At 45.0% G+C, this 23,617-nt stretch overlaps 1 protein-coding gene across 1 annotated transcript in view; it reads left to right on the plus strand.

Annotated features, from left to right (window-relative positions):
• The first annotated feature begins 635 nt into the window (after positions 1–635).
• Dner (delta/notch like EGF repeat containing) overlaps positions 636–23,617 on the plus strand; it is a 277,045-nt gene continuing 254,063 nt past the window's right edge. Inside the window, exon 1 of the mRNA XM_048344595.1 lies at positions 636–914. Within this exon, the coding sequence (XP_048200552.1) occupies positions 636–914 (279 nt within the window). The remainder of the gene's footprint in view (positions 915–23,617) is intronic.

Here is a 23,617-nt window from a genome sequence, read left to right on the forward strand (position 1 = left end):
CGCGCCTGGGTCCGCGCTCCGGTGGGCGGGCGAGGAGGAGACAGCTCGGTCAGCCCAAGAACGAGGCCGGGGCCGCGCGCGCTCGGCTGGGTGCGCGGTGTGGGGTGGGGGTCCAGGTGTGTGTGTGTGTGTGTGTGGGTACAGGGGTGCGGGTGGGGGTGAGGATGGCAACGCCGTGGGAAGGGTGGGGCGGACCACCCTCCTCCCGGGAATGAGGTCACAGATCCTCCGCCAGGAGGCCCGCAGGGGGGCTGCTGCGAGCAGCCCCAAGTCCTCCCTCCGGTCGGCGTGGACCGCTCCATCCTCGTCGCCCTTCTCAGGGACCACACTTGAGCTCAGGCTGGGGTCCCGTGCGCCCGGCCCCAACTCCCTGCCGGCCCGAGGGCTCCGGGTCTCGGTTCCTCCCGCCTGGCGCCCCGCCTCCTCCAGCCACGCCCCCAGGCCCCGCCCCCGGCCCCGCCCCAGCGACCCAGGCCCCGCCCCCGGCCCCGCCCCCGGTTGCCCCGGGAACCACGGTTCCTGCAGCTGCAGGAGGCGTCCGGTCCTGCCGAGCTTGCCCCAGCCGCCGCCGTCACCGCCGCCACCGCCGCCGCCGCCGCCGCCCCAGCTCCGGCTCCCGCGCCTCCCGGACCGCCATGCCTCCCCGCTGCGCCCGGGCTCCGGGCGCGCAGCTGCTACCCGCGCTAGCCCTGCTGTCGCTCGTGCTGGGCGCCGGGCCCCACGGCGGCGGCTGCCTGGCCAGCCCGGTGCCCGCCGCGCCCCTGCCGGCCCCCGGAGCGTGCGCCGCGCAGCCCTGTCGGAACGGGGGCGTGTGCACCCCGCGTGCGGAGCCCGGCCCGGAGCGCGCGGGCCCCGCCGCGGAGCCGGGGTACCGCTGCACCTGCCCCGCCGGCGTCTCGGGCACCGACTGCCAGGTGAGTGGCCGCGGCGGGCGGGCGGGCGCGACGCGGGGCGAGGCGCGGCTCCCGGGTCCGCCCGGGTCTCCGCGCGGGTCTCTGCCGACCGCCGCCGCTCGGCGTCCCCTACTTCGCGGGGCGCCGCTCGGGCCGAGCCGGGGGGGGCTGTTGAGGGGCGGCTCCGCTGCCCGGCTCGGGCTCCCGGGCGCCGCCGGCTTCGGGCTGCGTGCGGGGTCGCGCGGCTCCGGGGGCCGGCGCGCCGCCCTACCTGACCCAGGCCGTGCCGGGCTTCCCGGTGGCCGCCGGTGGCCGCCGGTCCCCGGGGTCCCACGAGAGCTGTCCCCTGCTCCCCGTCCCGCGGGAGCGAGGCTGCGCGTGGCACGGGTGCGCCCCGGGGAGGAGGGGGGGGGGAGGCCGGCGCCCGGGGTGGGGGGCGCGCGGGCACTTTCCTGCCCTTCCTCCCCTCTTGAGGCTTTGACAAAGCAGCGGGCGGGCGGCGGCGGAGCGGACAGCTGCCTCCCCGGGCCTGCAGCCAGTTCCCTCCGGGCTTCGCGGGGGGCACGGGGGGCCCTGGGGGGGGCGCGGAGGGGTGGGGACGGGGTGGGGGGTCCGGGGCGCACGTCTGGGGGCGGGCGGCGGCGTCGCCCTTCGGGCTGCTGGACGCTCCTCCAGGCGCGCGCTGGGCGCGGGCAGCCGGGGCGCTTAGCGGGGCGCTGGGAGGCGAAGCTGGGTGAGGGAGGGGAGGGGAGGGGAGGGGAGGCGGCGGCCCGCGGCTGCCCTTGAAGGGGAGACTTCCAGGAGGGTTTGGGTGTAGAAAATAACATTTAAAAAAAATAATAATTCCAAGTGATGTGAAACGCCCCGTGAAAGCCACGGACACTCTTCAGTGGGCGAACTGGCCGCGCCGCGCGCCGGGGAGAGAATCCTTCCCCGGCTCCAGGGTGGGGACGGGGAAGCAATCGATGTGAAATGATTAAGTCAAACCACGTGAGTGTGAAACACGTTCGCAATCACATGCTGTCTTTTGACATTTAGGGTGGAAGAGTTTCATTTCGATTTGAAACAAGAAGAGTTACTTTTTGGGAATGCCCCAAGGGGGCTCCTCTTTCAAAAGGGAGAGCATTATATATATATATATATATATATATATATATATATATATATATATGTATACATATATGATAGATTTTCATTTTATTTAAAACAGAAGTGAGATTTGGAAAGCTTGACCTTGACAGACAGACTTTTTGTTATTTGCCCAGAATCTTCTTTAGGAGGCAATTCCAAGCCTGAATCCCATTTTTGTCTTCTTTGTTAGCTGGTTTCAGTAACCGTTTTGTCTCCCTTGGGTGATGGTGATGACCGTGATGGTGACGGTGCTGAGCTGTGTGACAAGAACATCTGGAGTAGGTTTGGGGAGCCATCCTAACCACTGGAATAGATTTGCTTTTTGCAAAAATGAGAACTGTACATTAAAAAAAAATCAGACAATGGACCGGTACTGCTTTCCTCTGCTGCTCAAAGAATGCTATGACTTTTTCTTTTTCTTTTGTTTTTTTTTTTTTTTAAGAACTGAGCTGTTTCGGTTAAACTGCTGTTACATGAACATGTCTGGATTTCTTCCTGGAAAGAAATAGCTTATTTGGAGCCAGGCTGGATGGGTGTAGACAGGAGAAGACAGGAGACTGTGCAAACCAGGTTAAGGAAAATGAGAAGGATCACTTTGAATTGGGAATTCAACACAACTTGGATTTTGGGTGGGGAGATAACTCTAAAAATATGTGTAAGAAATCTTTGGGGGAAAATTTTTTTTTAAAAAAAGGGAAGAGCTCTTCAGTGCTCCTGGAAGATGACCAACAGAGAAGCATTAAGTATTTTGATTTGTCCTAAATGGTGATTTGATCCATAAGGCAATTTATTCACAAGAGCCATGAACGAACCGAACCCATCAACATTGCAGAACCCAGTGGTTCAGAACGGCTTCAGGTTTCCTGGTAGCTGGCCCTCTAGGCAGCTGGGGGCACACTGCCCATCTGGGAAGAAACAACACTCCCTGCTCTGAGATCAGAGTTGGAGAGAATGGACAGACTGTAATTTTAACTGGGGAGCTTAGTAAATTTGGAATCTGATCAGGCTTGGTTACCCAGAAGAACTTACTGGGACGATTCAGAGCCTCACATCCCATAAAACATTGATCCCTAATGATTTTAATTTAATCTTTCATGAGTTTGCAGTGAGACTCAAGACTCCTTATCCATGGGAACAGAAAACAAAACAGGAAACTGTATCACAAAAGACAATCTGAACAGAGAAGTTAGAGAGAAAGAGAAAACAAAGGACCCAAAACACATACTCATACTCAATTACAGATAAGGGGAAGGAGAGGAGCCAAGGCAGTGTTGCTGAAATACAACCTACTGCTCAGTGGACATATTGGAAATGGAATTTTACCTCAATGGAAAGAGTTTTAAACAGCATCACTCATCTCCCAACCACATAGTAGTAAAGCTAACAATGGTAGCAGAGAGACCTGAGGTTTTCTTTTGTCTGGAGAAATTTAAGAAAACTGTAAACCACTAGTTGGAATTCAAATGGATGGAGGTTGTCTTTGGCTTCCCTCCCTCCCTCCTTCCCTCCCTCCCTCCCTTCCTTCTTTCGTTCTTTTGATAAAACCCTTATCTTTAAATAGTTGTACAAAGGGGTTTCAATTCAACATGCACAGTGCTTCTTGATCAGTGTCACCCCTCCCATCATTCTTCCCCAGCACACCCAACTCCACCCACCCCTCAATTTGACTGCTTCCATTTTCACATATATACATTGAATATTATGATTATATCTGTCCACCTTTCCCCTCTTCATTTATCTGCCCACCTACTTTTGACAGTTCCCCATGCTGCTCCCCCCCACCCCCAACGCGGTCCAGCTTCGTGGTATTCATTTGGTTAAGCTGTAAGTTACTTGTTCAAAGGAATGAGGAAATGTTCCAGTGGGCTCCTCTCCTGCACACACCACACTTGAGTGACTATGTTCGTGCATATGTCTTTGGCTTTGCTGTGGCATGCTTTTGTGTCACCTGAGTAGCAGGAATTGCGTGTTGTGGATGGTTGAAGTCCGTCTGCTCCAATTCAGTCTGCCGTGTTGGGTGACCAGAATTGACTGGATCTTGATTTCCTCACCCACAACCTACCTTGTATGCTTGATTGCTGGCAGCTTTCTTGCCCTCTCCTTGCCCTGCCCCTCTCCTCTAGGAGGAGGCAAGCCAATAGGACAGTCAGGTGTGTCCTTTGTGGTCATGGGCTGGCCACCCATGTGCTTCCACCCCCACTGGCTAATGGCACAGTCCCCCAAGCCAGTCTCCCTCCTTTCCCTGCTCGACGCCTGTGGGATTCTGGATCTTCACTGGAGACACTTTGCTTCAAGGACAAGCAGATGGACACCAATGAAAAGAGATGCGAATCCTGCTGATAGGCTTGAAAAACCTCAAGGCTTCTGTGGCTCTTCTGGTTTGGTGGGGGTGGAGGAGGGGGACAGGCAGATATCAGAGGTGACCACTACTGGGCCTACCGTTCTCTTCTGCTGAGACCTCTGGGAAACACCGTCCGTCTATAGAACTGATCAGTCAAGGCAGGGATTGTTTTAAAGTGCACTGGTTTTGTTTGTAAGTCTTATTTTAATCATAATTCTTGGCTAGTCAAGCAGGCAGTTGTGTGTTTCTTTTCATTGCGTATTCCCTAAGGATCTTATCCTTCAAAATGATAATAAAAATGTGTCAGTGTCTGTGTCTGGATGAAAAAAGGGACTTGTGGAAGTGCTTTTACTGCTAGTTATTGCTAATCATTAAGCTGACTCCATATTTCTCTCTCCTGATTAAATATGCTAACTTGAAACAAGGGCACTGTTTCAGAGGATTCCAGGGCTGCCTGTCTTCCTTCCTTCTTTCCTTCCTTCCTTCCTTCCTTCCTTCCTTCCTTCCTTCCTTCCTTCCTTCCTTCCTTCCTCCCTCCCTCCCTCCCTCCCTCCCTCCCCCTTTCTCTCTCTCTCTCTCTCTCTCTCTCTTTCTTTCTGTCTGTCTGTCTTTCTTTCTTCCCTTGTACTCCTGCAAGGCTAGGTTTACTACTTTAGGCACAGCTCCACTTCCTTTTTTTTTTTGCTAATTGATGATAAGAGTCTCTTGAATTTTCCTGTACAGGCTGGCCTTGAATCTTAATTCTCAGGTCTCAGCCTTCTGAGTAGCTAGGGTTACAGACATGAGATTTGCAAGCAATGTACAACAGTAAAGAATTCTAGTTCTTTGCCTAGTGCCTGTCTTCTCTACTGGACTTTGTATACGCACATCTCATTGTACAGGCGAGAAAGTCAGGTATAAACTGTAATGTCAGAAGACATTGCTTCGCCCTCTAGCTTTTATTTTTCTTAGCATTGAGTCTTTGAACAAAGACTCAATTTGGATTCGACATGCCAGTTTGGGAGGAGATTGCATCTTGATCACTGTCGCTCCTTTCATCATTCTATTACGTTTTCATCACCCTGAGATAGTCATTGACCCTCCCTGAATCCCATGTTTATTTCTCAAAAAGGAAAGTAATGCTCCTCTTATTTTTGTTAGTGAAATGATGAAACTCAGAAATGTCATTTAATTTTTTTCAATAAGTTTAAAGAACCATTTAAGAATGAATAATTTTTTTTTTTTGAGACAGGGTCTTGTTATGTAGCCCAGATTAGCCTGGAACTTGTTTCCTCCTGCTTCAGCCTTCTTAGTTCTACATTATAGGTGTGTGCTACCACACTTGATATGACAATGAATTTTAAAACATTTTGGAAAAATATTAAAAATGTTCTATACAATCCAAGATATACAAAAGAAAAGGATTATAGTGTTTCCGTGTATAATATGGTGGTACCAATTTATTCAGTATCTGTGGGTGTTTTCCTTCAGTGAGCTCACTGCCTTTTCTCTCTACTATGATAAATTATGCTGTGACATACGTTTAACAAATGACTGAAATGGACTGTATTAAACTTTTGTTTTTACAGACGTATAGTTCTTCCATCCTGAAATAAATGATTTCTCAGAGAAGTTCTCAGTGACTTGAGATTTCCTTTGAAATGAAAGGGAAAAAAAAAAGTGTCAAAAGTCTTGTAACAAGTTGAAGAAAAGAAGGCAGCAGTCGACTCTCCTGATGCTATTAAAGATATTTAAAAAAAATCTTGTGCCTTGTATTCTTGGTCATTCTTAGCAACATCACCCTCCTCGCTCTGGGTGTTGACAAAAACGTATTCCCATCCTCCGTCTCTTTGTTTCAGTGTTTCAGGTGACATCTTCCATCCAATACGATTCTGCTTGTGCCCTCATTTCTCAAGCTCCCAGAGAGGGAGACAGCCTAGTCTGAAGTTGAAGGACATTTGAGTCACAAAGCAAACACCTCGCAGTATTTTTAGATACAACTCAGGAGACAGCCATGGTCATTGCTGCTCAATCCAGAGGCAGAACTGCTGAGCCCTTGCTCTCTCTGACCCCCGGACGACCCCACACCGTGGCAGTGCCCATACAGAAGGCCTTTGTTTTTCTCTCTCTTGGCTTCATCTACAGGGCGTGCAAGGCCCTGGCTACTGACAAGATTCACCTGGGAGATTTATCAAACCTGACTTCCGGGGTCCTAGTCTGAATTGGTCCGTGCGTGGATTGGACTGAGTCCTGGGAGTTTTTAAAGGCTCTCCAAGTGATTCTGTTGAATCACTAGAGTTCCGCCATCCTTCCTCACAGCCTTCTAACCTGGAGCACCCACAGAGAGAAATGAGACAGGCACCCCGCCCCCCAATCTTGTTCATCACATGGGAAGCATACCCAGTTTTCCTGAGACCACGGATTGCTGAACGCCGTTCCCCAGTGGTATAGGTTTTGCTTCTGCAAGTGGACTCTAAGTGGGAGAAACGCAAGCAAGCCCTGGCTTGGAGCCTGTTTCTGGGTGCCCTCCAACCAGCAGCTCCTTCTTCTGAGGTCTGGTGTGTGAAACTAGGGTCCTGATGCCATCCTCAGTGAGCGTGTGCCTTAGCAAAAGTTGTCTACCCCAGGGCGGGGCCTCGAGGACACAGGCATGAAAGCCGTTCCATTACTTCCTCCTCTGCTTCCCTGGCCTGGTGAGCGCCAAGAACAAGCCAGCAGGGGAAACTGAGCACACGCAGTCTCAGTTGTGTACATTGTTGTGTAATCACTGGTTATTTTAATTTATCCTACCTCCACACAACCATTGAGATACGTATGTTCAAGAGGGGCATGTTCAGCCATCTTTATGACTACTTCAAGTCGGTGAATATGTCAAGATTTTTCTTTCTTAAAGAGATCGGAGAGGCACGGGGTTACTGGAAGGTCAGTACAGTCATCTACCTTGGCCCTTGCAACCAGCAAGAGCAGAATTCAGATAAGACTTCAGGCATAAGAGAGGCCTTAGGCAAATTTATTAGGAAAGGAATATGGCAGAGAAAGGAGACTCTTATGTGGCATGATGCCACAGGAAGATGACACTTCATCTTCAGCCATCTTCAGAGCGCAGATCTGAGCATTAGGTTTAAGTAGAGGAAGAATTAGGGGCAGGGAACAAAGGTGTGCACAGTTTATAAGTCCCAGGTATAGGTGTGGCCTGGCTGGCATGATCTCAGTTCGGGGTCTCCTGGGTTCTGGGGGAGCTGTCATCATTGGAGGGGAGCAATCTGGTCAACAGGAGTTGGTTTCTCCAGCCCAGGGTACAGACTGATCCTGCTAGGTTGCTGTCACATTTGGAGGTGACCGACCTGTCTTGCAAGGCTCTGCTGTCCTAAGGGGTTGTTTCAGTCCTGGGTCACAAAGACATCCATCAGTTCTGTCTTTTCTGGTTCTCTAGGTGATTGCAAGGTGACAGTGGAGAGAACGGCTTAGGACAATGACGACACAAATGGACACAGAGCTGTCAGGCTTTTCTCCTGCCTTTAGCTCATTTGTGGCAGCAAGCACAGGTTCAGCACCCGCTACAGACACACTTTCTACAGACACACTTTCAATAGACGAAACTGGTCATCTCTAGGGTGAGCAGAGCAGCATTAGCCTTTGGGGCCTGAATAATTATTGAGATTGTTTGTGAGGAACTTCAATCTCTAGGTCCAGTCTACCAGGCCAAGGTCACTTTGAGCTGGGATGTCTTAATCCCGGTATTTTCTCTTGGAGACCATGTGATCTCTTCCTCCATTTTAGGTTCCTTTGCCTTTTCCTATGGCTCATGGCTGGCTGCTACTTATCTATGGAGCTTTTGAGAAATAGAGAGAGGATTTGTGGCATGAAATCAGTGCCCTTAAAAGAAAGATGATTGGAAAGAGAGATGTCTGCTACTCTTTGCTCACAGCTCCTGAAGTCAAGGACATGTAGCTAGCATCTAGAATTTGAATGCTGGGACTTAAATCTGGTTGTTGTAGTTCATTCAAAGCAGGATGTGAGGTTATGATTGGGTTTCAGTGGAAGTAATCCCTAGAGGGGCAAGGTCTGCAGCTGTTCTGTTCAGGATCTATCAGAAATACAGGCCTGATAAGGCCCAACGGAGGTTGGCTGAAGTACAAAGGCTCCTGAATTACTACAGTGTTCTGGTCAGATTTCTATAAGGTGCCATTTGAAGACAAACTCCATGCTTAATTTTCAAGCATGGAGTGTATTTGAACAGGAAAAGAAATGCTCAACACATCCAGTACAACTGTAGGAAGGTAAGATTTAACACAGACAGGATGTGAAGAAACCCAAGATCAACTTCCAGTTGGTCTCCACTGCTGATCCTCAGACAAAGGATCCCCAGACTTTTTACTAGGTACAATTTACATGGAGTAAAATCACTAATTTCAGCATTTATTTGTGCAAATTTCACATACAGTTGTAGAGCTACTACTAAAAATGTCCTGCTGCCCTTTGATGCGACCCCTGGCCCCACCCCCAACAGGTTCTGGTTTGATTCCTGTCACTGTGGTTTTGTCTTTTCTTGAATGTCATCAGTGAGCCGGCACCCATGCTTTCCATCCTGATGACCATGTGCTCTCAGATCCAATCCCTGTGGTTACCGTGTCAGAGCTTGCTTTCTTCTTAGCGCCCATTTTTATGACCGAGTCGCAACTGGTTCATTCTCTCACCAACCGATGACATCTGGTTTGTTTTTATGAATAAAGCCGCTGTAATCGTATGAGTATGGGTCTTTAATACTGGACATATGCTTTCATTCCTCTTGAGCAAATACCTAGGATTAACTGGGATTGCTAGGTCATGTGGCTAATATGCGTTACAAACTAATAAGAAGTCACTAAGAAACTGCCAGGTTGTTTTCTGAAAGAGTTACATTATTGCTTTGCCATCAGCAAAACAAACAACCAAAAAAGGAGAGCTCTAGTTCAATGTGAATGCTCTTGTATTTTTGGTTCTTTCTTTGTTGTAGTAAGTGTGGTACCTTGTTGTGGTTTTACTTTGTGTTTCTGTGATGATTAATAGTGAGCATTTATCTATTCAGGAGCTATTTGTCTATCCGGGCTGCTTTGATGAATTGGCTGTTCAAATGAGTGTAAGAGTCCTCCTTCCCCCTCCCCCAATATTGTGCACACACTCATCAGAGTCTTTCAAAGGATAGGCTTTTCCTTTTCCTTTTGCTAGTTCTGAAGCTTGGACTTAGGGTTGCTTAGGCCTCTAGCCCATCTTTTTGCTGGTTAATTGGAAATAGTCTCCGCCTGGGGTGGTTTTGAACCAAGATCCTCTGAATCACAGCTTCCTGAGTAGTTAGGATTAAAAGAGCCACCACGGCCCTTTAAAGGGTAGGTTTTTAATATTGATGCAATGTAATTTACCAAGTTTTCTCTTTATGGTTTGCACTTTTTTGTGTGACCTATCTAAGAAATCTTTGCCTAACCTGGGGACAAAATAATGCCCCCCATATTCTCTCATGTTTTAGGCTTTGAAAAACAGTTATTACTCATTTCTTTTTTGTATTACCTTTAGGTAGTTGTACGAATGAGTTGCCATTTAATGAAGCAGTTTATGAATACAATACATGTTGATCAATGGCACTCCTTTCAACATCCTCACCCATCCCTCCCAACCCTCCCCTTGTCTCACTCTGCTTAACTTTGTAGGATACACATTGGATTCTTGTCTGCATTTCCACCTGCTTCTCCTCTCCATTTGTTTACCTCTTTCCTTTTTACCCCACCCCACCCCTTTTGAGTACCTGCTTTAGGTTTTGCATCTAGAACCCATTTTCAGATTGTGTTGTTTTATGTGCATGTAGTTTTGCAGTAGTTTTACAGTTTTGGCATAAGATACCTAGTAGTCTCAGGAACACTTGTTGACTTTCTTAAGTTATTTTATCATCTTTGTCCAAAATTGTGAAAAATTACTGAATGTGCAGGTCAGTCTCTAGACTATTGTATTCCACTGAATTTAAATATTTCTATTTTTTTCCAATTCCAATCTTGAAACTATTGGAAGTCTACAATCATGTTGTTGTGAGTCCTCTAAATCTGTCAAATTGCACTCAGTAAAGACATTTTCACACCTATGTTCACTGCTGCACTATTTGCTATAGCCAGGTTATGCAAACAGCCCAGATGCCCTTCAATGGATGAGTGGATCAAGAAAATATGGCACATCTATGTATTACACACACACATGCACATATATATATATATTCTAATTCTATACATCTACCAGGAAGAATAATATTGTATCATTTGTAAGGATATGGATGGACCTGGACAATTTATGTTCCTTGTACTAAGTTAGAGAGACTCTGGATCATATTTTCCCTCATATGCGGAAATAAGGTCTAAAATGTAAACACACGTAAAAACATGCATATATACACAAACAGTAAAGTGTGGCATACACTGATAGATCTGAATGGTGCAACTCCTTTGAACAATTAACTGACAGTTTAACAATGAAACGGTTCTGTTTGCGGTAGGTGGCGCGTAAGGAGAAGAGAGCAGAGGACTGGAGAGAGGAACTGTGGGAAAGTAGAGTTGAGTAATAATCAATGTAGGGATGTGAGAAGGGAACCAGGTACCTTGAAGGGGGTGGATGGGGTTGGGTAATGGAGGGAAGAATGATGACAGTGGTGACATTGATCAGGATACATTGTATTTATAAACGGATTCATTGAATTGAAAAAAAAAATCAAGAGAAAAATAAAAGATATAATGTACTCACAAACAGACATGTTGAATTGAAACTCCTTTGTACAACTACCTCAGAGGTTTGTATATGAACAGGTCCTCTATTCATAGAAGAACCACTGGAATGGAGGAAGGAGATGCAGCTTTAGTATCTGGGGAATTTCTGGGTGGGGATTAAGCCAAGTGTCAAGTGTCTGTCTGGGAGTGAGAAGCTCCCAGGATACAGGGTGCTCAGTTAGATTTGAATTTCAGATAAACAAAGAACAAACAAACACACACACATTTATATTCTAAACAATGCACATAATTTGTGTGATGTTCAAATTTAACTAGGAAGCTTGTATTTTAATTTGCTAATGCTGACAACTTTACCCCAAAGGCCTGACTAACCCCTACTCCAGTTCCTGGCTCTTTCCTGAAGGGCAAATCAATGGTGCCTTAAATTCTGGCCAAATGATTATACAAGACAAATTTTATTAGTTTGCATTTTAAAATAGGAACTAAATTTACAGTTTTACATCTTTATGAACCATTTTAGAGTAACTTTTAAACTGCCAAGGCATTGAAAGCCCACAAAAACATGGCGGCAGACATACTGTACTCTCTCCACCTGTTCTGCTAATCTCCTACCTCTGAACTAGTCACGCTTCCATTTGGAGTGTAGCTTTACATTTTCTTCTGTCTTCATATAAACACGTATTGATATATAGAAAGATATCTTTGCTTATGCAAATCTTTTATATAAAAACAAAACTATCTTATGCATTATTTTCTGGAATTTTTTTTTCCTATTTTGAACATTCTGTGTCTTCAGTTAGAAAGCAAACTATTGTTGTTGTTATTTTGTCCCAATACTGGGGCTTGATCTCAATGCTTCATCTTCTTGTTTAGCTTTCTTTTTTTTCTCTCACGTGGTTCTTTACCACTTGAACTACATCTCCATTTCTGACTTTTTTTTTCAGGCGAATTGGAGATAATAAGGGTGTCATACACTTTTCTGCCCAGGTCGGCTTCAAACTGCAGTCCTCAAATCTCAGCTTCCTGAGTAGCTAGGATTATAGGTACAAGCCACCAGTGCCTGGCCAAACTTACTTTTTTGGTGGGAGAGTAGCACTTTATTTTGTATTCCCCAGTATAGTGCTGGAGATAAAACTCAGAGCCCTACGCATGCTAAGCATGTGCTGTTCTACTGAGCTACAACCCAGTCCTTCACCGAATGAATACTTACATATTCATTTTTTTTTTTCTTTTTTGCCAGTCCTGGGGCTTGGACTTGGGGCCTGAGCACTGTCCCTGGCTTCTTTTTGCTCCAGGGCAGCACTCCACCTCCCGAGCCACAGCGCCACCTCTGGCCATTTTCTACATATGTGGTACTGGGGAATCGAACCCAGGGCCTCATGGATACGAGGCACTCACTCTTGCCACTAGGCCACACTCCCAGCCCTGTATTCAATTTTTATTGAAGCAGATTTGTTCATGTTGCCTTGACCACACACACACACACACACACACACACACACACACACACACAACTAGGAAGGTGTACACACATTCTAATATTGCTGAATTTCCATCTAGAAAGGTTGGACAATTTTGCATATTTATTAACAGCATATAATAATGGCTGTTTACTCTTCCAAATTTTATTAAATGTATGATAGCTGATAAATACAGTATCTTATTGGTTCTCTTTGCCTTTTTATGTTGAACTTATTTTTAAGTATCTACGCATGTATCTATGTATTTATCTCTCTGACTGTCTGCCTGTTTTACAGTGCTCAGAATCTTACACATTCTTGGCAAGTTCTCTACCAGTAAGCTACATTTCTAGTCCTCTCTTTGCATTTTACAAACTGTGAATTACCTTTCAAGTTGAGCATTTTTTCTTTTTTCCTCTCACTGATTTGCAACAGCTCTTTGCTAATGAAGGAATGTAGCCCAATCTCTGTGTTGAACATATTTTTTTCTTTGATTTTTTTTTTGCTTATTTTCATTGTTTTGTTTTTATCCTTCAGAAACTTGTAATTTGGGGTTTTTATTTAGCCGAAAAGCATTAATTAAAACCCTTATGTTTGATTCCATTCTGCCGAGGATGGCCTGATTTGAGCCAAGCATTTCCTTTTTAAGAATTCCATGTTGGCCAGGTTTGTACTAAGCGTGGACTCCACCAGCCCCTAAAAGAACATTTACCATGTGTAGCTCCAACTTAGGCCTGTTATAGAAAGGGCTGACATAAATCACGCTTAGATATTTTAATTTGTCTTGACTTCTCATAAGGACTGGAAAGCTCTAACCCTTTATATTGGAATCCCTTATTTCTCTCTTTCTCTCTAAAGAGTATTAGTGTGAACATTTTTTTTCTTTAATAACTGGCATATGTTTCTTGGTATTTTGCTAGAATTACCAAGTTAATTTTAATGGCATTATTGGATAATACAGCATTTCTTAAAAGTCCTTGGTGGTGTAATGGTCTGATAAAAAAGTCCCTTATCCAAGTTTGAGCAGAGAAAAGCTTGGCCTAATATTCAGTAAAATGCAAATTTCCCTCAAGGCTTAATCTCCACATTGTAATTTTAGCCTCTTCTCCCTTGAGAACAACTACCTTGTTTCCTTGGACCAGGAATTTTTGTGGTCTTCTACCTTCATTTCTTTTCATGAAAATTGGCCATTGGATTTTTTTTTTGGATTATGCAAAAGGGAATTTGTTTATTTTTGTAGAAAAGCCTCATTATGAGAGAAATAATAGAGACAGAAAAATGAGAACTAATATTAGCATTTCTATGAGGCCCAAAATAAACTCTCAGCTGGATAGCAGTAAATTTAATGTTATTATTATTTTTTTCTTGCACAAAGGGAGGGTAAGATGAGGCAGGATGAGGATTTGGGAGCTATGCTGATAGAGAGGGAAGTCAGGCAGCCTGTTTGCTTCCTAGAGGAGAAACTGTTTTATGTTCTACTTGGTCATACATACTGACACATTTTTAGAAATCACAGATTGATAGCATGCGTGGTTTTACATGCTTCCTCCCTTTCAGAGGACCAGTGGATCCTATGGATATTTTACATGCTCAGTAAAGGATTTATTACTGTTTTTAGAATTTGGGGGGGGGAAGAGGTGAGGGGGTCCTAGGTCTTGAACTCAGTGCTTAGGCACTGCCCCTAAGTGTTTGTGCTCAAGGCTAGTGCTCTACCACTTGAGCCAAGGCTCTGCTTTCTGTTTTTTGATGATTACTTTGAGAGAAGAGTCTCATGAACTTTCCTGCCTGAGTTGCCTTCAAACCATGATCTTCAGATCTCAGCCTCCTGAGTAGCTAGGGTAACAGGCCTGAGCCACTGGTGCCCAGAAGGAAAGGATTTTTTTTTTTTTGCCAGTCCTGGGCCTTGGACTCAGGGCCTGAGCACTGTCCCTGGCTTCTTCCCGCTCAAGGCTAGCACTCTGCCACCTGAGCCACAGCGCCCCTTCTGGCCGTTTTCCATATATGTGGTGCTGGGGAATCAAACCGAGAGCTTCATGTGTAGGAGGCAAGCACACTTGCCACTAGGCCATATTCCCAGCCCACAGGAAAGGATTTTTTTTTTTTAGGCAGACAGAGTTGATGAGAATTTAGTTCTTCCTTCCATCAGATCTTCTTATACGGAAACATGCTTATGTTCTGTGTGTGTGTGTGTGTGTGTGTGTGTGTGTGCGCGCGCGCGCGCGCGCGCGTTCTTACTGGGGCTCTGGTTTGGCTTCTTTGATCAATGCTAGTGCCCTACTATTGGAGCTGCATCTCTACTTCTGGCTTTTTGCAGGTTAGAGATAAGACTCTCACTGCTAGCTCTCATTCACAAGCTGGCTTCAAACCATGATCCTCAGATCTTAGCCTCCCCAGTTAGCTAGGGTTATAGTCACGAGCCACCAGCCCCTGGCTCATGCTTGTGATTTTTCTCCCACTTATCTGGAAGTCTCATCCACATAGAAATTCCTAGGTAAATGCTGTCCAGGAGATGGAGAGCAGCAGGGGATGGGCATGGATGGGGTGGTTTGGTCAATCCCTTCATTTCCCTTGTCCCTTCTCCTTCCCTGTGTGTCTCTAGAGACTCCCTCATGGCTCTAGCCAGGCATCTTTGAAGAAGGAGTCTGGATTCTTGGCAGGGCTTACCAGGCCTCCTTTGAGGGTCTCCAAGTGCTGCTTCAGAAATGCAGACTGATGTGGACATTTTTTTTTTTTTTTTTTTTTTGCCAGTCCTAGGGCCTGGACGCAGGGCCTGAGCACTGTCCCTGGCTTTTTTTTTGCTCAAGGCTAGCACTCTGCCACTTGAGCCATAGCGCCACTTCTGGCCGTTTTCTGTATATGTGGTGCTGGGGAATCGAACCCAGGGCCTCATGTATAAGAGGCAAGCACTCTTGCCACTAGGCCATATCCCCAGCCCTGATGTGGACATTTCTAACATGCTCTTCCCAGGGCTCTGAGCACAGTGCATTAGAACCAAACATGGGCAGGGTTAGGGCACCAGTGGTTGTCATCTCGTTATGATCAACGCGTAGTAAAGGGTCAAAGAGTCCTGAGCTTTCTCTAATCCTGTACGGGTATGTTCTGTACCACAAATTATTCTAGATATACACATGGCCGCGATGTATCTTAAAATTTATTTTTATTGAGGTGAAAAATCACCTAATATAAAAGTAACTACTGGGTTGGGAATATGGCCTAGTAGCAAGAGTGCTTGCCTCCTGTACATGAAGCCCTGGGTTCCATTCCCCAGCACCACCTATATAGAAAACTGCCAGAAGTGGCGCTGTGGTTCAAGTGGCAGAGTGCTAGCCTTGAGCAAGAAGAGGCCAAGGACAGTGCTCAGGCCCTGAGTCCAAAGCCCAGGACTGGCAAAAAAAAAAAAAAAAAAAAAAAAAAGTAACTACTTTAAAGTGAAGAATTCAGGGGCATTGATCACAATCTAGATCATATATATACATATATATATTTCATCTGGCAAGGATTCACTGTACCCATTAAGCAATTAATCCCCACACTTTCCACTTTTCTCCCAGTCTTTGACAACTGCAGGTGTGTATTCTGTCCCTAGGGTTTTACTGGTTTTTCATATTTTGTATAAATGGACTAATACAATATGTGACTTTTGGGGCCTAGCTTTTTTCACTTGGCACATAGATTATATATGTATATGTATATATATATATATTATTTGAGATTCACACAGGTGTAATATGTATCAATACTTCTTCTTTTTTTAAAACATCTTTTGCGCACTGGCTGACACTCTACCACCTGAGCCACACCTGCAATCCCTTCATTTCTTTTTTATGTCTAAATCATACTCAGTTGCACATATACCCTTCATTCATCACGTCTGTGGATGAGTTTCTGTTGACGTCACCTGTTGATGACATTTGCTTCCACCCGTCAGCTATTGTGAATAGTGCTGCGATGGACATTTTTATACAGGTGTTTGAGTCCCTGTTTTCAGTTCTTTCGGTCGTTTACACAGGGGTGGAATAGCTGGGTCATGTGGTCATCTGTAAATCCCTTTATTTTTTATTTGTCTGAGTCTGGGACTTGAACTTGGTATCTGATGCTGTTGCTCATTGGCTGAGCCACATCTACAACCCCTTTGATTTAGCTTTTGAGGAACTTCCAGGTGGTTTTCTATCTGCATTTCCTTCTTACACAACCTGCACCCCCAAATCCTTTGTGGAAAGTATTTGCTGCCTCAATGGCCATGCCAGCCAGATGTCTGGATACATAATGTCTCAGATCTTCATCCTGGATCTGTCTTCATTATCAGCGCCCAGTGACACTGCACTGTCCAGTCAGTCAGTGGCTTCCACGTCCTCTTCATGGGAGGCCCCGGCCTGTCATGGCTCCCTCCTGGCACAACCTTAGTACCAGAGAGCTCTGTAGTCTCATCTTCCCCGGAGTGAGCAAATCTGCCTTATTCTAGTTCCTGTGGCTTGCTGAGATGCTCTGGGAAAAATCAAGAGCTTGCTAGAACAATGGAATTGGAGTTAGATGGCATTGGTCCAATTGCCTCGTTTTATTGAAGAGGGAAAATTGGAAAACTAATATGCAAGGCCTTCTAGATCCTCAGCAGTCTGCACAGGGCTGGGGGAAGGTCTCTGATAGGCTGTTAGGTAGCCTTCAGAGACCCTGTACAATTTCCCCCTCCCAGGCCCCAGCCTCCCACCAAATACACTCAGTACATGGTGGGGGAGAAGCAGAGCCTCCCCAGTGATGACTGTGGGCTGTAATGCTACCCAACGGCCTTGTTTGTTAAGCAACTACCTCTCACGTGGGTTGATGGAGAGCACTTAGGCTGCTCGTTTTTTTAATGAGCTCAGTGTAAATGAGTGAGCTGGGGGTGGCACTCCTGTACTTGCTGATGAGCCAAAGCAAGGCAAAAGGGCTGGAGATCCTCTGTTGCTTAGCAACCACTGCTGAGGTCCTTGGTCCCTTCACTCTGACCCTTGTGAGTATGTTCAGGGATTGGGTTTGGGCAGTGGGGTTTGATAATGAAGTTTGGAAAGGAGTGTGTGTGTGTGTGTGTGTGTGTGTGTGTGTGTGTGTGTGTGTGTGTGTTTTGTAGGCTCAGTCCGAGTCCTCATACATAAGAGTTTTCCTCCTTCCTACAAATGAACAGCCAACGAGCTGGCAGCTCTGCCAATCACACAAGCTGAGGACCTGAGACACTCATAGCGTAATCATAGTCTCGGGTCAAGAATCAGAATGGGGGGCTGGGAATATGGCCTAGTGGCAAGAGTGCTTGCCTCGTATACATGAGGCCCTGGGTTTGATTCCCCAGCACCACGTATACAGAAAATGGCCAGAAGTGGCGCTGTGGCTCAAGTGGCAGAGTGCTAGCCTTGCGCAAAAAGAAGCCAGGGACAGTGCTCAGGCCCTGAATTCAAGGCCCAGGACTGCCCCCCCCCCAAAAAAAAAGAGTCAGAATGGACCTCGGCTTCCCACCCAGCCGTGGGTTTCCCCCTGCTGGGCTCTGGCAGGTCTGCCCATGAATGTCAGGCGAGGGAAAGAGATGAGCTCCTTGCAGTATCTGGAGATCTCACTCTTTCCGCTGGTGACTTGAATGTGAGTGCAATGACTTGGGAGTGGCGTTGTAATTTGCTTTGGTTAGTTCATTAATTTTGTAGAACATAATGAAGGCCAGTTTCATGAATGTAAGAATCAGCGTTCAAATTTGCCAACTCCTGATCAGGGCTTTTCCCACCAGTGTCTGAGCTCGGACATTTCCAGCCCTGAAGACAGGACTGTGGGGGAGGGGGGGAGGATTTCTATCTGTGTTCTGACTGATATTCCGACTCACGTGCCATGCTCGCTTCTATACAACAATGGCTGTGGGGAAAGGCCCCCTTCCATAGGTGATGTGTTTTAATCCTCACATTTCTTTCCTTTGATTGATGAGGAAACTGCAGTAGACAAGATTCTTGGTGACTTGCCTGGGGTCATAAAGGAGGTGTTGAGATTGGTCTCCTGGCTGCAAATTCAAGGATTTCCTCACAGAGTATCATAGCTGTCTGCTCTACTGATCTCTGTAACATAAGAAAAAAATCAATATAGGATATTGATTGAGCACAAGCTAGGCACTGGTGATGCATGCCTATAATCCTGGCTACTCACATGGCTGAGGTGTGAGTATCACAGTGTGAAGCCTGCCCAGGCAGGAAAGTCCGTGAGACTCTTTTTTTTCTTTTTAGTGGCCAGTCCTGGGGCTTGGGTTCAGGGCCTGAGCACTGTCCCTGGCTTCTTTTTGCTCAAGGCTAGCACTCTGCCACTTGAGCCACAGGGCCACTGCTGGCTGTTTTCGGTATATGTGGTGCTGGGGAATCGAACCCAGGGCCTCATGTATACAAGGCAAGCTCTCTTGCCACTAGGCTATATCCCCAGCCCCCCGTGAGACTCTTACTGCTAATCAGTCAGCAGAATGCCAGATGTGAAGCAGTCGCTCAAGTGGTAGAGTGACAGATGTGAGCAAAAAAGACCAAACAGGAGTTTCAGACCCTGTGTTCAAGCCCTAGTACACACACACACACACACACACACACACACACACACACACACACACACATGTGCAGACAAGGATGTAAAAAGAAAATATGTTAGGCAAGCTCCCGAATCCAGTTCAAGACTATGAAGAATGAACTTGACGAGTAGAATCCAATTGTATTCACAGAATCATTCTATTTTATTTTTATCTTTAAATAGTTGTGCAAAGGAGTTGTCAATCAACCAGGTAGTATATGATACAGTGAATCTTGATCAGTGTCACCCTTTTCATCATTCTCCCCATCTGAATCTTTTTTGGGGGCTGGGGGGAGGTGCTAATATATCTTAGATGGGCATGCCATTATTTTAAGCTGGATTCATAAAATAGTTTTCATTTAGATTGGAAACAAGTCTGCATAGCTTAATACTTCCACCCACCAAGATTCTCAGAAATAACTGTGTGAAAAGTGTGATTTTATTTTTTAACTTACAGGAAACCCTTAAAAATAAATTGAGGGGCTGGGAATGTGGCTTAGGGGTAGAGTGCTCACCTAGCATGAATGAAGCCCTGGGTTCGATTCCTTAGCACCACATAAACAGAAAAAGCCAGAAGTGGCGCTGTGGCTTAAGTGGTAGAGTGTTAGCCTTGGGCAAAAAGAAGCCAAGGACAGTGCTCAGGCCCTGAGTCCAAGGCCCAGGACTAGCAAAAAATAAATAAATAAATTGAATTAAAAATGATCATTAACTTGCATAATCACTGTGACAGAAAGGTCAATAATTTGGTTAACTACAGCGAAATGCCAGCAGATACACTGATTTTAAGATGATGATGCCATTTTGTGGACAGAGCAGAAATACAACGATGTGCTTAAGTTCTTATTGAGAGAACGATTATGTTGTCTTAAACATGAATAAACTGAGCACTTCTTTAAGGAGCTTAAAGGACACATCTAATATTGTCATCCTATAGATAAGAAAAATAAAGATTCTACATTCTTTTTTTTTTGGCCAGTCCTGGGCCTTGGACTCAGGGCCTGAGCACTGTCCCTGGCTTCTTCCCGCTCAAGGCTAGCACTCTGCCACTTGAGCCACAGCGCTGCTTCTGGCCATTTTCTGTATATGTGGTGCTGGGGAATCGAACCTAGGGCCTCGTGTATCCGAGGCAGGCACTCTTGCCACTAGGCTATATCCCCAGCCCCAAGATTCTACATTCTTAAAGACTAGGCCAGGAATGTTCTTCCACACTTTATATATTAGTCAGAATTACTGGGTTGTAAGTAATAGAAAATGCAATTCAAATAGAAAAAAAATTAATATAGGTTGGAGTTCAAAATCGAAAATCATTTGTGCATCAGAGCACACTAACAACAGAAAGAAAAGGCAACCCATACAGTAGGAGAAATGAGAGGAATATGGAAGTCAGATATCTGATCAGGGATCCAGAATATTTAAAGAACTAAAACCAACAACCAAAACCATGTAACACAATTAAATACGGGAGAAGACGTTGAATAGGTATCTCTCTCTAAAGAAGCTATTCATATGGTGAATAAGAATATGAAAATATGAAGCCAGGTGTTGGTGGCTCAAATCTGTAACCCCATCTACTCAGGAGGCTGAGATCTGAGGACCATTGTTCAAAGCCAGTCTGGGCAGGAAAGTGCTAGAGACTCAGCTCTAATTAACCATCAGAAAACTGGAAGTGGATCTGTGTCTCAAAGTGGTAGAGTACTAGACCAGAGAAAAAGAGCTTAGGGATAGTACCCAAGCCCCGAGTTCAAGCCCCACGACTGACAAAAAAAAAAAAAGTATGAAAATATGCTCAGTATCATTAATCATTGGAGAAATGCAAATTAAAACCATAATGAGATAACCACATCATACCCGTCAAGATTTTTTTTAATAAAAAAAAAGAAAATAACAGACATTGTTGTGAATGCGGAGGGACTGAAACTCTTGTCATTGTCCTTGGGGATGCTAATATTTTTTAATTAAATTTTATTGACAAGGTGATGTACAGAGGGGATACAGATACATAATAAGGTAGTGAGTACATTTCTTGTCATATTTGTTACACTCTCCCTCATTTTTCTTTCCCTTCCCTAGTTCAGGTAAGCATATATACAATATCCAGTGTACCAAAATCATATACAGTAAGTAATCTCGTAGGGTACGCCAAAGGAAATTCACCTAGAACATTAAATGTAACGACAATAATAAAGTCCTCCTGTGTCCTTCTCTTGGAGTTCTTTTTGCTTATCCTCATATAATCATATGTACATAGCTGTTGGTCTGTTGTGATCCTCTGATAGGTCTATCCTAGACCTTTTCATGTTTGTTTAGTAGTTGTTTGGTTTTAGATACATAAGGTAAAATCGCTGACCCAAACATGTGGAAATACCATTTGAAGAGAAGTTCGTTATTTTATAGACCTGGTCTCTACTGTTCTCTCCCCCGCCCCCCACAAGCATATATCAAGGAGACCACGTGCCTTTGTTCTCTGTGTTCTAGGCTTGTCTGGCTCAAGATTATTTGTTCAAGATCTGACCATTTCCCTGCGAATACCATTATTTTATCATTTCTAATAGCTATGTAGTATTCCATTGTGTACAGGTACCACATTTGTGGGATCCATTCATCTGTAACGGGGCACCTGGGTTGTTTTCATATTTTGGCTATTGTGAATTGTGCAGCGATAAACATGGATGTGCAGATGTCTTTATGGTATCCTGGGACCTGTTGTTCAGGATAGATGCCTAGGAGTGGTATGGCTGGGTCATCGAGTATGTTGAGCTTTTTGAGGAACCTCCATACTGTTCTCCAAAGTGGTTGTACTAGTTTGCACTCCCACCAACAGTGGAGAAGGGTTCCTCTTTCCCCGAAGGGGATGCTATTATTAAACACAGACTTACTCCATGATCCAGCAATCCCACTTCTGGATATATGGACAAAACAGTGAAAGCAAAGGACTCAAACAGATATTGATACAATCAGGTTCATGGAAGCGTTATTTGTGAGTGTGCGTCAATGGGTAACTGGGAACACAAATGAGGGCTGTACACACAGTAGAATACATTGAGACTTGAAAAAGAAGGAATGCCTAAGCCACGCTGCAACCCGGGTGAACCCTGCAAACATTACTCTAGATGGAGAAAGTTGCTGATGAAAGGACAAATAATGTATGCGCCCACACCCATCATTCATAGGCTAGTGAGATCCAGAGGGACAGAGAACAGAAGGGAGGTGGTCAGCAGAGACTGGGAAAAGAAATGGATGTTTGGAGTTTAATGAGTTCAGAGTGTCCGCGGGGGTGATGGTCACACCACACTGTTGAATATAGTTTACACCATAGAACTGAACATTCACAATAGCAACATTGGTAAATTTTCTTGTTATGTAAGTATTTCTACAATAAAATTTGGTTTCAAAAGTAAAATGGCTGAAAACAAAAAAATCTGAGGATAAAATATGGAAGAATGATGTGTAAATAATGAAAATGAGTACCTACTCCTAGGATCAATTAAGGGGAAGCCAATGCAAATATCAAATTGATGCATTTTTAAATGACACTTGCCCATGCATAAACATTTCCCAACTTAGTGTCATGAATTTTTTGAAGCATCCTCTTCTTATTGTAGAGGCCCCATTTTGAGCCTACTTCTCTTTTCATAGTTCATTCATTTCTGTTCTTCCATTATTTTACTATTTTTCAACTTTCATGGGATTTAACCTGATGCATCTAAAAATTTGTTATGAATGATTAAGTGATACACTTTTTCTTCTAGTCTTAGCTAGAGTTTCCATATGTGTTTTATCATGTAATATTTTCACTGCCACTTATTTGCATTTTTCTAATTCATTAATTAGATTTAATTATTTAGGGCTTGTTCATTTCGAATATTTTCCTACTATAATAGATTGTTAGTGTCATTGCACCATAACCTAGGAACATATCTAATTATGGTATTTTGAGTGTATATTTGTATACTTATTTCGTTCTATAAAATCTTGCTTTGCATTTTCTTGTGCATACAAGTTTCCTATCAATTGGCTGACTCTTTTTTTTTTAATCATAGTAAGGCATTTCTCTTTAGCTCTAGGTATGTTGTAAACATTTTTCACTTTTACATTTACTTTGTCTAATGTGGACATAGACATACGGTTTTTCTCATAGGACATTTTCCCATTTGTTTTGCTTCCTATCTTTCTGTGCTCAGGATGCCGAGGCTTTCACGCAGGTTGGCAAGTGCTCTAGCACTAAGAAGCACCTGCAGCCTTCTGCTTTCATATCTTGCCAAGATAGGACTCTTATAAAAAGAGTATGCAGTTGGGTTTGGTATTTCATAGAGTTTGATGATGTTTGTCTTTTAATGGTTCTTTATATTTACTTACTGATGTAATTGGTTATTCCCGTTCATTTGCAGCTCTGGTTCACTCTCAATTGTCGAGTGTTCCTTGGTGGGGATTTGTCAGACTCTGCCCTCTCGCAGGCCCAGAACTCTAATGTTCCTCCTCCGAGCTCAGTAGAATTGTCATCAACTTTTGTCTATT

Source organism: Perognathus longimembris, chromosome 4 (genome assembly GCF_023159225.1).
Source record: "Perognathus longimembris pacificus isolate PPM17 chromosome 4, ASM2315922v1, whole genome shotgun sequence".
Classification (NCBI taxonomy): Eukaryota; Metazoa; Chordata; class Mammalia; order Rodentia; family Heteromyidae; genus Perognathus; species Perognathus longimembris.